The 15,231-nt window shown below is 37.7% G+C and overlaps 1 protein-coding gene across 1 annotated transcript in view; it reads left to right on the top strand.

Annotated features, from left to right (window-relative positions):
* LOC130915088 (myocyte-specific enhancer factor 2D homolog) overlaps positions 1-15,231 on the top strand; it is a 221,684-nt gene that overhangs the window by 102,367 nt on the left and 104,086 nt on the right. The window contains exon 4 of the mRNA XM_057834815.1: positions 11,327-11,553. Within this exon, the coding sequence (XP_057690798.1) occupies positions 11,500-11,553 (54 nt within the window). The 5' untranslated portion in view covers positions 11,327-11,499. The remainder of the gene's footprint in view (positions 1-11,326; positions 11,554-15,231) is intronic.

Here is a 15,231-nt window from a genome sequence, read left to right as displayed (position 1 = left end):
ACTTTATTCCAGTACGGCAAAAAAAACCCAAAAAAAAGCATGTTCCCCGAGGTCACATGCGCCCCCCCTGGTATCGCTCTGCGCCCCCCCAGGGGGGCACGCCCCACTATTTGAGAAGTACTGCATTAGACCTAGTAAAAGGGTGCAATCGCTCTCACTTTCGTGACTTTTTTGACTGTCATATAGTCGCCAATTCCAGGAGAGCGAGACTCCCGGAACGGCCGTTCCGAGAGGCTCAGCCTATCTCGAGCACTGTCACTCTAACACGGTGCGTTCAGGAACTGCATGCAAAACACAACCACCGCATTAGAACCCGATTCTGTGAATCAAATGAAACTGCTTTGCGCAACACCACAACATTTGGCCTTGTTTAATTGTCTAATAATGGGATATTTTTTCAATTAATTTATTTAAATGAAAAATTAAAAAGGAGGATATTTTGTAGTTTTTACTTTTTTAAAAATTTTAGATTTCTAATAAAAAAATTTCAAGTTACTTTTTATTATTCCATAAAAAAACTAAGGAATTTTTGTAGTTTAGTGTTTTTTTTTAATATTTCTAATTCAATAACTGTAGAATTAAATAAGAACTTTTTTTTTTTTAAAAATGCGAAAATATTATTTTTAAAATGTGAAATATAATTTTACAAAATAAACAAATTTTAAATTAAAAAGAATAAATAAAAATATACACCATCTAGTAATATAACATATATATGTTATATATCATAATAAATACAAAAAATAAAAACATAATTTTTTTCTAATTAAATAACTGTAAAAAAAAAAAAAGCTATCAAATTTTAAAAAATGCAAGGATATCATTTTTTTAATTTGAAATATATATTTTTAATAAAGTAAATTTTTAATTTAAAAATGTTTTTTTTCAAATGGAAATTTACATATTTCTTGTTTTTCCTTTTTTGTTAATAAATAACTAAAAAACAAGTAAGAATTCTTTTAAAAAGTAAATAAGAGGATATTTACAACCACGGACCTGAAATTAAGATTATTTAGATCATTTTTAGGTCAACAATCAATGTTCAATTAGTTATTGATTCATACAGTACAAGCAAATGATGGATTTCTAGGGTCCAATCAGATTTCAGTTTCTATGTGTTGCCATGTAAATCTATTGGAGCAGAAAAAATAAGAACCCTTAATAGACAAGAAACTGAAACTTCAAAGGACGGAGAACTGCGGCAGGAGCCTGTGACTTTTTACCATTCCTCTCAGTTCAAATGGATTCGACCTTTATCACCGTCAGTGGCGCTGAAACAGGATCATTTACTGCCAGCTCTCTCAGTTCAGATCGATCTCCGTTTTTTTTCCTGTCTTCCGATCTGTCGCTGTCATCTTTCTGGTGTCAAAAGTCCACGAGACAAAACTTCAAATGTTGGAAAAAAAAAATCATGAAAGCAAAGAACATTCCCGTTGAAGTATCTGAAATCAGAGGATTTTTTTTTTTTTTCATCCCCGACCGACTTCTTCTGCCCAATTTGCCTGCGGGGACCATGTACTTTTCATCAAACGTAGCATCGCCTCACATATTCTTTACTTCCTCAAGAGCGCCGACGCATCGCGTCCGCTTTTATGTCCGCTCGCAAAATGTCCACGTTTCTCCTGAGGTAACCCACTTTTCATTTCCATGGGCGTTCCCCAGGGTTCCACTCTAGGTCCGCCGTAGATTTGCTTATTATGCGGATTGTTTATCGGGGCTGCCACAACAGATTAGTTTAATAGCCTATGAACCTCTTGACGCCTGAATTTATATTTAACATACATGAAGTATTGGAGGAATACATAACTGCATACAAATTTTATTATTAAATAAATAACAAAAAAGTACAATTAAATTGAAAATACACCTAAATTTTAAAAAGTCCTAAAAATTTAAAGTTAAAAGAAAAAAAAGAGTCCACATAATTTTAAATAAACATAACACAATGGCAAATATCCCCCTTTGTTGTTATTATTATTTTAAATAAGGCTTGATTATTTTCATTAGTTTTTATTACTGTAACAGACTTAATCAGACATTTTTCTCTAGCAAAAGTTTAAAAATGAAAATACCTGGAATTTTATTTTTTATTAAAGTTTTACTTTTTTTTTTTTTTTTTTTTCATATTTCCACTTTCCAGTTGTACCACAACTTTATATGTTGGAAATATCATCTATGTATGTATAATATATATTTATACATATGTACAGTGGTATGAAAAAGTATCTGAACCTTTTGGAATTTCTCACATTTCTGCATAAAATCACCATCAAATGTGATCAGAGCTTTGTCAAAATCACACAGATGAAAAAACAGTGTCTGCTTTAACTAAAACCACCCAAACATTTACAGGTTTTCATATTTTAATAAGGATAGTATGCAAACAATGACTATGAAAGAAAGGGGGAAAATAATAAAGGTGTGCAAAATTTCCGATTCTTAGATTATTCGCGATTCGGCCGTGGAAGATTCGAGAACGATTCACAAACATCCAAATTCCGATTATTGAAATATGCCAAGTAAAGCGGAAGTACAACACACTCAGCGCGCCGCGCGGTCTTCGGGGCGCAACGAGGAAGAACGCAGCGAGAGTAGCTAAACATCATGCTTCTCATTACCCGGCCCCTCGGGTAATGCCAGTGCTCAACTCACGGCTCTAGCTCAACTCATGCCACGAGATAAAAAAACACAACAACATACCAGACTGCTGCCGAAAAGCTGCTATAAAGTACGTCATCCACATAATGTAATGGTAGATATCATTTATATAGGACTAGATGCACTATTGATTCGGTAGCGTGAGCAGCACATCTACAAAAACCTAGATGCGGCCGTTAGTAAACGGCCGCCATCTTAAAGCAGTACACTTCCCTGCAAGGCTGTTGTAGCGAACCTTCCAAGCAAACCTAATTAACTTTTTATCTAAAATACTCCTAAATCGGTAAAATATTGACTTGAATCTTATCTTTAAAATATTTTTAAAACTTTAGGGAAATTATGGAATAACGGGAGCAATTTTAACAACTTTAACGGTTGATTCACAACATTAAATTAATTGAATGTAGTTTAAAGCTGCTGATACAGAATGGGGACTGGAGTTTGTTTTTTTTTTTAATGTTATTTTTGTATATTTGTTTACTGCTATATGTTAACTTGATACTGAAATAGTAGTTTGGTTTAGCCTGAGAGTATTTTTGAACAATTTTGGAACTAATGTACAAAAAAAAAAAAAAAGGAGGGGGTGCATCAATAATCGTTTTATAATCGAATCGGAGCCTCTGAATCGTAATCGTAATCGAATCGTTAGGTGCCCAAAGATTCCCAGCTCTAGAAAATAAGTGAACCATCACATTTAATATTTTGTGGCCCCCACTTTGGCTGCAGTAACTTCAACCAGACGCTTCCTGTAGCTGCAAATCAGTCTGGCACATCGATCATCACTAATCTTGGCCCATTCTTCTCTACAAAATTGTTGTAGTTCAGTCAGATTCCTTGGATATCTGACATGAATCGCTGTCTTAAGGTGATCCCACAGCATCTCAATGGGGTTCAAGTCTGGATTTTGACTTGGCCACTCCAGAACATGTATTTTGTTCTTTTGAAACCATTCTGAAGTTGATTTTCTTCTTTGTTTTGGATCAGTGTCTTGTTGCAGTATCCATCCTCTTTTTAGCTTCAACTGTCTGACAGACGGCCTCAGGTTTGCCTGCAAAATGTTCTTCCATTCATGATTGCAAGTTGTCCAGGCCCTGAAGCAGGAAAACAGCCCCAAATCTTGATGCTCCCTTCACCATGTTCACAGTGAGAATGAGGTGTTGATGTTGGTGAGCTGTTCCATTTTTCCTCCACACATGATGTTGTGTGTTACTCCTAAACAATTCAACTTTGGTTTCATCACTCCACAAAATATTTTGCCAAAACTTTTGTGGCGTGTTCAAGTGCCTTTTTGCGAACATTAAACGAGCAACAATGTTTTTTTAGACAGCAGTGGCTTCCTCCGTGGAGTCCTCCCATGAACACCGTTCTTGGCCATAGTTTTACATATAGTTGATGTGTGCACAGAGATATTGGACTGTGCCAGTGATTTCTGTAGTCTTTAGCAGACACTCTATGGTTCTTTTTTTTACATCTCGGAGTATTTTGCGCTGAACTCTTGGCGTCATCTTTGGTGGACGACCACTCCTTGGGAGAGAAGCAACAGTGTCAAACTCTCTCCATTTGTAGACAACTTCTCTGACTGTCTATTGATGAACATCCAGACTTTTAGAGATGGTTTTGTATCCTTTCCCAGCTTTATACAAATGAACAATCCTTGATCGCAGGTCTTCAGACAGTTCTTTTGAACGAGCCATGATGCACATCAGACAATGCTTCTCATCAAGACAATTCTTACCAGGTGTGTGTTTTATAGTAGGCAGGGCAGCTTTAAACCACTCCTCAGTGATTGGGCACACACCTGACTTAAATTGTTTGGTAAAAATTGGTTTCAATTGCTCTTTAAGTCTCCTTAGGCAGAGGGTTCACTTATTTTTCGCCATTCTGTCATTGTTTGCAAACTCTCCTCATTAAAATATGAAAAGCTATAAATGTTTGGGTGGTTTTAGTTCAAGCAGACACTGTTTTTTCATCTGTGTGATTTTGACAAAGATTAGATCACATTTGATGGTGATTTTATGCAAAATTGTGAGAAATTCCAAAAGGTACAGATACTTTTTCGTACTACTGTATTAGTGTGTGTGTGTATATATACTGTGTGTATAGTATAGAATAAAGATGCACGATAATATCGGTTACCGATAATTATCGGCAGATAATGGCAATTATGACATCACACCGATAATCCAGACTTTACAAAATTCAACCGATAATGCAATCCGACAATTATATATTTGATTAAGCTTTCAAATGTGCAAAATCGAGGCAAATTTGTCCAATTCGGTGCCAGCGCCTCAAGCCCTCCTAAAGGCATTTTTGTGCAATTAAGTATTTACTTTGTAAGTATTATCAATAATTAATGAATATACATTGTTTAGATGTTGAAATGTACAATTTGTTCACATTTAATGTGGAAAAAGTAGCAATAAATTATAATTTTGCATAGTAACATTTGCACCTGTGTATAATTTAAAATTGTATACCGGTATATGTCTTTTAATAGAATTATTGGCTTAACATTATCGGTTATTGGCTGATAAATGGAGGAAATTATTGGTTATCGGTATCGGTTGAAAAATTCATTATTGTGCATCACTAGTACAGAAGTTGTGAAAGTTAACTTGTGAACTCCCAGTCCACCAAAACATTAATTTACATAGTTACTTAATTTAATCGCGCCACAGCGAATCAGTCGGTGCCCCTTCCGATTCCTGGTATCGGTGCAACACTAGCGGACACCAAAAAATAAAATGGGCCAAAAATGTGCATGAAAGTCATATTAGTCCAGCCTGCGTTTAAATAAACGGCGCCTCCAATCACGCGGAAAGGTTATTAAATGCAACCGCTTGTGGTCGGGGTGGAAGTTTCCCAAAATTCCATCGAAGAAGAACGTGCGTAGTGTTGCTGCAAAGTCATGAATGAATGAGAAGGCGGCGCCAGGCCAGACCGGGAGCCTATTGAGGCGCCACCGTCGTTGCTATTTGCGGCCACCTTACCAAAATAGCCATCTATAAATAAATATATACTGTATGTGCGGGCAGACTGTGTGTATACACGAGAGGAGACCACGGCGACATTGTTTGCCTACCTGCTGGCGCGGTCAGCAAATTCATTGACTCGCCGCACAGAAACAGATTTAAGCTATTTTTAACCCGGTGCAATTATAGAAATATGTTTTGAAGTGGATAATATGATCGTTGTTCTAAACAAATTATTCAAATGATTTAAATGCCGTGGGAATTTTCTAAAAATAATCTTTTCAGCGCTGTCATTGGCTAGTCATGTTGCTTTGAAGCTGTATGAATAAATACAACTCTTGAAATGAGTAGCTCCAGTAGATCACGATACGCTAGGATTTGTGATACAAGGCTCACGATAACGATGATCTCACGATATGGCGGTACAACAGTTTTCGAGGAAATCATTCTACAGTATTCTACAGTACAACTAATCATCAATCAGAAAAACAAGCTCTAAAAAGTAACTAAATGATAGATTAATCTAGGGCTGTCCCAAACGACTAATTTTCTCCCGATTAGTCAGCCGACTATTTTTACGATTAGTCGACTAATCTAATAATTAATTTTTTTTTTTTTTTTTTTTTTTACTAATTTAGCAATGAAATTTTTGTTGACGCTTATCAATTCACAAAAAACATATTGGAACACTCAAATCATTTATTAAAGTACAAATAAACACGTAAATAACAATAATAAATCACAAATAAACAATTAGTTCAAATGCTGATAGAATTAACTAGTGTAGCATCCCGATTGAAAAGATGGTCTCTTAAACTGATGGTTTACAACTTTATTCCATCCTTGATGTAAACACACCGTAAGAGCTACGGTGCACACAAATAAAGCAACACAATTAGAAATTAACAGAAACTTTTCACCTTTTTCCTTTTAAACCTTATTTATATATCAATGAATTGCCTATATGAATTGCCTTTACCTTATTACCTTATCATTGACAATCTCTCCCTTGAGTGCAATCACTGTATATACTGTATATATTTATGACCTTTTAACCTTATATAATTTTCTATAGCATAAAATAAACCATAACATGAAATAAACCTTCCAGTTAGCATTAAGAACAATACTAATAGCACTTATAGGCCCATTGTCAATGAAACATTATTATTTAGTAAGGCGACAGCACCTTCTGGTGTACAAAAAATGAAAAAAAAACAAATTTACAAACTGCGTGATGGCGCCTAAGGTGTTTATTCACGGCCGACGTGCAGCCAAGCTTGGCACTGAAGAGACAGGACAGAAGAGTGTACTCTCCTTTGTTTCTTTGAAATAAGTCAATGTTTTGGACACTCTGGTGCGCTTTTTTTGGCTTTGTGGCGCTTTCCCCGCTTGCAAACAGAGCATCCGACATTCTAACTTTCCACGCATATATTTTTTTGACCCTTCATTAACCGTCGACGGGATGTTGTGCTCGTCGACGGATTTACGTCATCGATGACGTCGACTATGTCGACTAGTCGGGACAGCTCTAGATTAATCGATTACTCAAGTAATCGATGGCTGCAGCAGTGCTTTATTTGGTTAATAAATGCATATGGCAGAAAACACAGACAAGACTGAAAAAGCAGTTTCTGCTTTTGCACTCCTCTTTAAAAGAAACTGCTGTATTTTAAGCCAAAAAAACTGTTGTGTTTGATCGAACAATATGTCTATATGCTGCCATAGCAGATTCATGACGCATTAAGCCCCCAAACTATTTTTAATTTTTCCGTTTTACCCTGAAAACCGCCGTTTACAGACGTCGCGCAACCGCTTTCGTTTCAACCCAGCCATAAAACGAAGGTAATTAATTATATTTATTACGGGTTTAACGGTACACAAACATCTCGGTTTGGTACGTACTCGGTTTTGAGGTCACGGTTCGGTTCATTTTCGGTACAGTAAGAAAACAAAATGCAAATATATGAAAAAGAACATGTCGACCACTCCTCGATGTCTGCGATTTCTGCATCGCGACCCTTGTTATATTACCATGTTTCACCCATAAATTCCCCCAAAAATCCGGCTGTGGCCATTCACAGCTGTGTCTCGACACTCAGTGATACATGCTACATGGAGTTTTTGGATCGAAACATGGTAAATACGCGATAATATCTCGTTAAAATCGTGGCATCTTTAATTCTGGTCTCGCGTGCTCTCACCTCAAGATAGGGTTTTGCTGTTGAAATTATTATTTTTTTTAAATGCCCTCCTGTCTGAAAATTTTCTTCCCCCAGAATATTGAAATTTTACGCTTTCCAATGATGTATCATACATGCATATTGGACAATTTTGAAATTTGGCCAAAATGGGGGTCTCAGAGCGGAACTTCAAGTCACCTGAGTGTTTTCCGCCATATACAATATGCAATATACAGTACAATTACAACTCACCACCATCTCATAACGATTATTTTTCCACCCAGAAGAAATACAACTCGATTCTCACAATTAAAATGATTAATTAAGACTCCCTCTCATTGAAAACGACTTCAATCCGACTTCTCCATGAATTATGCACCGATGGGAAAGGAGCGTGTCGACTCGGCGTTAATTGTTTTCCTGATGAGCAACCCGAGGCGAGACCGTCTACGGCGAGGATGTCGAAACCGTCGGCAACATCCTTGTGAAATTCTCAAAAATCCATTTTTAACTCCTCTTCAAATGCTCTCCTCCCTTTCCGCTAAGCGAGTTCAGAGGAGGATAATGAATTCTACCTGGATCACATCATTAGTGCGCTGCGGGTGGAAAAAAAAGAAAGGAGTAGGTGTTCCTAACGCGTTGCACATTCTTTGCCATGACACGCTTGCTGCCGTGTTCAATGTGAACGATGACACGCCTCACGGTCTACCTTCGTTAGCCCCAGTCGCACTTCAAAGCTGGATTTTTCTCTGTGTGAAAATGTCCTAATAGTAAAAACTAGCAGTATGGCCCAGCATTGATTGGGTGAAAAAGTGACTATTGGCATTTTCTATGCTAATTTTAGGAGTTTCAATCACGTAATCGTAAATCGGGCTTTTCTTGCCATTTTCCAGAGGATCGGAAACGGGTGAAAAGGATCGGGTTTTTAATTTAAAAAATAGATTTATATTTTTCTGCTAATGCCTATAAAGCACCACAGCCTCTCACCCTTCCTTCTGCTAAGCAGTGCGGCCAAACTGTCCAGTTTGCATTGGGTACATAAAAGGTACTATGGATAGAAAGACATGTACAGTGGGGAAAATAAGTGTTTAGTCAACCACCAATTGTGCAAGTTCTCCTACTTGAAAAGATTAGAGAGGCCTGTAATTGTCAACACGGGTAAACCTCAAGGGACAGAATGTGGAGGGAAAAAAAAAAAATCACATTGTTTGATTTTCAAAGAATTTATTTTCAAATTAGAGTGGAGAATAAGTATTTGGTCACCTACAAACAAGCAAGATTTCTAGCTGTAAAAGAAGTCTAACTTCTTCTAACGAAGTCTAACGAGGCTACACTCGTTACCTGTATTAATGGCAACTGTTTTAACTCATTATCGGTATAAAAGCCACCTGTCCACAATCTCAGTCAGTCAGTCACACTCCGAACTCCACTATGGCCAAGACCAAAGAGCTGTCGAAGGACACCAGAGACAAAATTATAGACCTGCACCAGGCTGGGAAGACTGAATCTGCAATAGGTAAAACGCTTGGTGTAAAGAAATCAACCGTGGGACCAATAATTAGAAAATGGAAGACACAAGACCACTGATAATCTCCCTCGATCTGGGGCTCCATGGAAGATCTCACCCTGTGGCGTCAAAATGATAACAAGAACGGTGAGAGCATTTGGATGATCCAGAAGAGGACTGGGAGCAGGGCCGGCCCAGGCTATTTGGGGGCCCTAAGCAAAATAATGCAAAGGGACACATATTTTTGGCCCACCATTTCGTCACAGTGTACTGTGAAACCCATACATGCAATCCAACCCATACGCCCATATTTTGTATATTAATCAGATTGTTGCACTGCATACTTAAAACTTCTCACCCCAAATGATTGTTAGTAGTTACAGTGGATAGTGCCAAACCTTTTTCTAAAAGTGGAAAGAAAGAAGTTAAGGAAGAATTTTTATTCTTGTTAAACTTGTAATCAAGTATCAAAACTCACAAAAGTCAAATAAAGCAAACTGTAGTAAACAAAATAGAATAAAAATAAAACATTTGCCAGATTGGGGGCCCCCTAGTGGTCAGGGGGGCCCTAAGCAGCTGCATAGTCTGCGTATAGGCTGGGCCGGCCCTGACTGGGAGGATGCGTTATGGTCAGATGAAACCAAAATAGAACTTTTTGGTAGAAACACAGGTTCTCGTGTTTGGAGGAGAAAGTATCACTGGGAGGATGCGTTATGGTCAGATGAAACCAAAATAGAACTTTTTGGTAGAAACACAGGTTCTCGTGTTTGGAGGAGAAAGTATCACTGGGAGGATGCGTTATGGTCAGATGAAACCAAAATAGAACTTTTTGGTAGAAACACAGGTTCTCGTGTTTGGAGGAGAAAGTATATTGAATTGAATCTGAAGAACACCATACCCACTGTAAAGCATGGGGGTGGAAACATCATGCTATGGGGCTGTTTTTCTGCAAAAGGACCAGGATGACTGATCTGTGTAAAGGAAAGATTTAATTGGACCATGTATCGAGAGATTTTGGGTGAAAATCTCCTTCCATCAGCAAGGGCATTGAAGATGAGCGGGCAAGGCCCAGATTGGCTGGGGTGGTATCTGGGCCTTGCAGGACTATCACATATCTAAGTGCGTTCAAGCACTGACTAGGTGCAATTAGACACACTTAGGTAGAGAGATTGTCAGTGTCAGAATTAGCGATCAGATAGCATATATTAGGATGTAAATATGTTCACACTTACAGTTGATTTACATAATACTGGGTCTCACACTTCCTGAATTGTGTACACTCCACGCCGTCCGCCTTCCCTCCTCTTTTTCCTCGATTATCAGGCACTCAGGTGTTGTCCAATGTAATTAGCTAACAATAGCACCACTATGTTCATTGGTAGCAAAGGTGTGTAATAATGTATTTCTTGTTGTTGTTTGTTCTTCTCCTCTTCTGTCTGCTTCCTTACTTTCTGTCCCCCAATAATGCCTTCTTTTTCGCTGCTTTCTCCTAATAAATAAAAGTTAATGAACAAGCAAAATGCCAGTATGTCAAACTCCCATGTGATACATTAAAACTGTTCAGAACATAAGGACACTCAGATTCCTATTCTCCTTGTCTAAGCAGCCCAACAGGACAGGTTTCTTGTTGACTAAAATCTAGACGACAAAATCCCCAAATATCGCTTTTAAACCCTTTCTTTCCAAGAACAAAAAAGCGAACGAGTCCCGGCGAGCTAACGTCTGCGCGGCCTGTGTCACGTCGGCGCGGTCCGGCGTGCCAGGCGGCCTCGACCGGGCAGCCGGTTGCCGCGGGCGACCGTCCGATCAGTGATGTGGCGGTGATGCCTCTAATGAAGCTGACACAGCACAGCCTCCCCGCTCACGGGCCTCCCGCTCGGCCGCCACCGCATCATTTATTCTCTTGTTTATCGGCGGGGTTAGGCCGAGACGCCGCTTGTAGTAGCTAAAGTGGGTCACCGCCCGCCGCCATGTTTGACGAACGGCCGTGTGTTGTTTTCCAGGAGCCGGCCAGCTGAGGTGAAGGCGAGGGCACAGCGCCGAGGACCATGATCTGAAGGCTAGCTCGTCCTCTCTTCTTTAGCTCCAGAAACCGGCAGGAAGTGTTGAAACATACGAGCAGGAAGCGGAAGAAGATTCTGCAGCTTAACGCCCCCTCCCGCCAAACAGCAGCAACATGGGGAGGAAAAAGATACAGATTCAGAGGATCACCGATGAGCGCAACAGACAGGTTAGCTAGCGCTAATCGCGTTGGGAAAAACGGCGCATATTAGCAATTCTTTTGCTGTGAATTTAAATATTTGGCCTTAGGAGTCCAATTAGAAAAGTTGTTCTTCCTCTGGCCATGATTCGCCCTTCTATCTTTTAGTTTATCACGAGTATTAACTAATAACTTTATTTTTTTGGTCAAAAATAATGACCACCAATTTTATGCAGTATCGAAATTGGAATAGGTACTGGGTCACTTTCTTGTTAATTTTAGGGTACTTAGGGCAACTTTGTATGGATTTTGGGTCACTTCCTGTTAATTTATAGGGGCGATCCTAATATATAAATTTTTTTGTCAAAAATAATGACCACCAAAATTATGCAGTATCGAAATTGGAATGGATACTTGGTTACTTCTTTGTATGATTTAGGCTACTTAGGGTCACTTTCTATGGATTTTGGGCCACTTTCTGGTCATTTCTAGGTGAGTCGAATAACTTAATTTTTTTGTCAAAAATAATGGCCACAAAAATTATGCAGTATCGAAATTGGAATAGGTACTGAGTTACTTCTTTGTTAAATTTAGGGCCCATAGGGTCATTTTCTATAGATTTGGAGTTAGATCCTGTTAATTTCTAGTTGATCCTAATTTTTTTTTTATATAAAAAAAATAATGACCACCAAATGAATGCAGTATCAAAATTGGAATCAGTACTGGGTCACTTCCTTGTTAAGTTTAGGGTGTTTAGGGTCACTATCAATGGATTTTGGGTCACTTCGTGTTAATTTATTGGGGCGATCCAAACAACTTATTTTTTCGGCAAAAAAATGACCACCAAATTTATGCAGTATCAAAATTGGAATAGGTACTGGGTCACTTCCTTGGTAATTTTGGGGTATTTAGAGTTACTTTCCTTGGATTTGGAGTCAGTTTCTGTTCATTTTTGGCCAATCCGAATACCTTGTTTTTTGTTTTTGGTTTTTGTTTTTTTGTCAAAAATAATGACCACCAATTTTTATGCAGTATTGAAATTGGAATAGGTACTGGGTCACTTCCTTGTTAATTATGGGGTATTTAGAGTCACTTTCCATGGATTTGGGGTCAGTTTCTGTTAATTTTTAGGCGATCCAAATACCTTGTTTTTTTTTTTTTTTTTTTTTTTTTTTTTTTTGTCAAAAAATAATGACCACCAATTTTTATGCAGTATTGAAATTGGAATAGATACTGGGTCACTTCCTTGTTAGTTTTAGGGTGTTAAGGTTAACGTTCAATGGATTTTGGGTCACTTCCTCTTAATTTATGGGGGCGATCCTAATCTTATTTTTCTGTCAAAAATAATGACCATCAAAATTATGCAGTATCAAAATTGGAATAGGTACTGGGTCACTTCCTTGTTAATTTTAGGGTGCTTTGGGTCACTTTCGATGGATTTTGGGTCACTTCCTGATAATTTCTAGGTGATCCTAATAACTTACTTTTTTGTCAAAAATGATGACCAACCCAATATATGCAGTATCGAAATTGGAGTGGGTACTGGGTCACTTCCTTGTTAATTTTAGGGTGCTTAGGGTCACTTTCGATGGATTTTGGGTCACTTCCTCTTAATTTATGGGGGCGATCCTAATCTTATTTTTTTGTCAAAAATAATGATCAGCAAATTTATGCAGTATTGAAATTGGAATAGGTACTGGGTCACTTCCTTGTTAATTGTAGAGCACTTATGTAAGATTCTATGGATTTTGGGTCACTTCCTGTTATTTTCTTGGTGACCCAAATAACATTATTTTTTGTCAAAAATAATGACCACCAAATTTATGCAGTAACAATAATTTTAGGGCACTCATAGGTCATTTTCCATTATTTGTGGGTACTTCCTGTTAATTTGGAGGCAATCCTAAAAACTGAATTTTTTGTCAAAAATAATGACGACCAAATTTATGCCGTATCAAAATTGGAATAGGTACTGGGTCACTTCCTTATTAATTTTAGGGTGCTTGGGGTCACTTTCGATGGATTTTGGGCCACATCGTGTTCATTTCTATGTGATCCTAATAACTTCTTTTTTTTTGGGGGGGGGGGGGGGGGGGGGTAAAAAATAATGACCACCAAATTTATGCAGTATCGAAATTGGTATAGGTACTGGGTCAAAACCGTGATAATTTTACCGCACATAGGGTCACTTTTTATGGATTTTGGGTCAGTTCCTGTTAATTTTTAGGCAATCCTACTAACTTTATTTTTTGGTCAAAAATAATGACCACCAATTTTATGCAGTATCAAAATTGAAATAATTTTGGGGTATTTAGAGTCACTTTCCATGGATTTGGGGTCCATTTCTGTTAATTTTTAGGCGAGCCGAATACCTTGGTTTTTTTTTTTTTGTCAGAAAAAATGACCACCAATTTTTATGCAGTATTGAAATTGGAATATGTACTGTGTCACTTCCTTGTTAGTTTTAGGGTGTTTAGGTTATTGTCAATGGCTTGTGGGTCACTACCTGTTAATTTGTAGGTGATCCGAATAACTTATTTTTTTTGTCAAAAATAATGAACACCAAATTTATTTCTGGGTCTCTACCTGTTAGTTTCTAGGTGATCCGAATAACTTATTTTTTGTCAAAAATAATGACCACCAAAATTATGCAGTATCGAAATCAGAATAAGCACTGAGTCACTTCCTTGTCCATTTTAGGGTATTTAGTGTCACTTCCAGTTGATTTTGGGTCACTACCTGTTAATTTCTAAGTGATCCGAATTTTTTTTTTTTTGGGGTCAAAAGTAATGACCACCAAAATTATGCAGTGTCGAAGTCGGAGTAGGTACTGGGTCACTTCCTTGTCAATTTTGGGGTATTTTGTGTCACTTTCAGTTGATTTTGGATTCACTTCTTTTTCATTTCTAGGTGATCCTAATAACTATTTTTTTGTCAAAAATAATGAACACCAAATTTATTTCTGGGTCTCTACCTGTTCATTTCTAGGTGATCCGAATAACTTATTTTTTTGTCAAAAATAATGACCACCAAAATTATGCAATATCGAAATCGGAATAGGCACTGGGTCACTTCCTTGTCAATTTTGGGGTATTTTGTGTCACTTCCAGTTGATTTTGGGTCACTTCTTGTTTATTTCTAGGCAATCCTAATAACTGTATTTTTTTTGTCAAAAATAATGAAACCAAATTTATTTCTGGGTCTCTACCTGTTAGTTTCTAGGTCATCCGAATAACTTATTTTTTTGTCAAAAATAACGACCACCAAAATTATGCAATATCGAAATCGGGATAGGCACTGGGTCACTTCCGTGTCCATTTTAGGGTATTTAGTGTCACTTCCAGTTGATTTTGGGTCACTAGCTGTTAATTTCTAAGTGATACGAATAACTTTTTTTTTTTTTTTTTTTTTTGGTCAAAAGTAATGACCACCAAAATTATGCAGTGTCGAAGTCGGAATAGGTACTGGGTCACTTCCTTGTCAATTTTGGGGTATTTTGTGTTACTTCCAGTTGATTTTGGGTCACTTCTCGTTCATTTCTAGGCGATCCTAATAACTGTATTTTTTTATCAGAAATAATGAACACCAAATTTCTTTCTGGGTCTCTACCTGTTAATTTCTAGGTGATCTGAATAGGTTATTTTTTGTCAAAAATAATGACCACCAAAATTATGCAGTATCGAAATCGGAATAGGCACTGGGTCACTT

Source organism: Corythoichthys intestinalis, chromosome 4, assembly GCF_030265065.1.
Source record: "Corythoichthys intestinalis isolate RoL2023-P3 chromosome 4, ASM3026506v1, whole genome shotgun sequence".
Classification (NCBI taxonomy): Eukaryota; Metazoa; Chordata; class Actinopteri; order Syngnathiformes; family Syngnathidae; genus Corythoichthys; species Corythoichthys intestinalis.
This window is presented reverse-complemented; position numbering and strand designations above follow the sequence as displayed.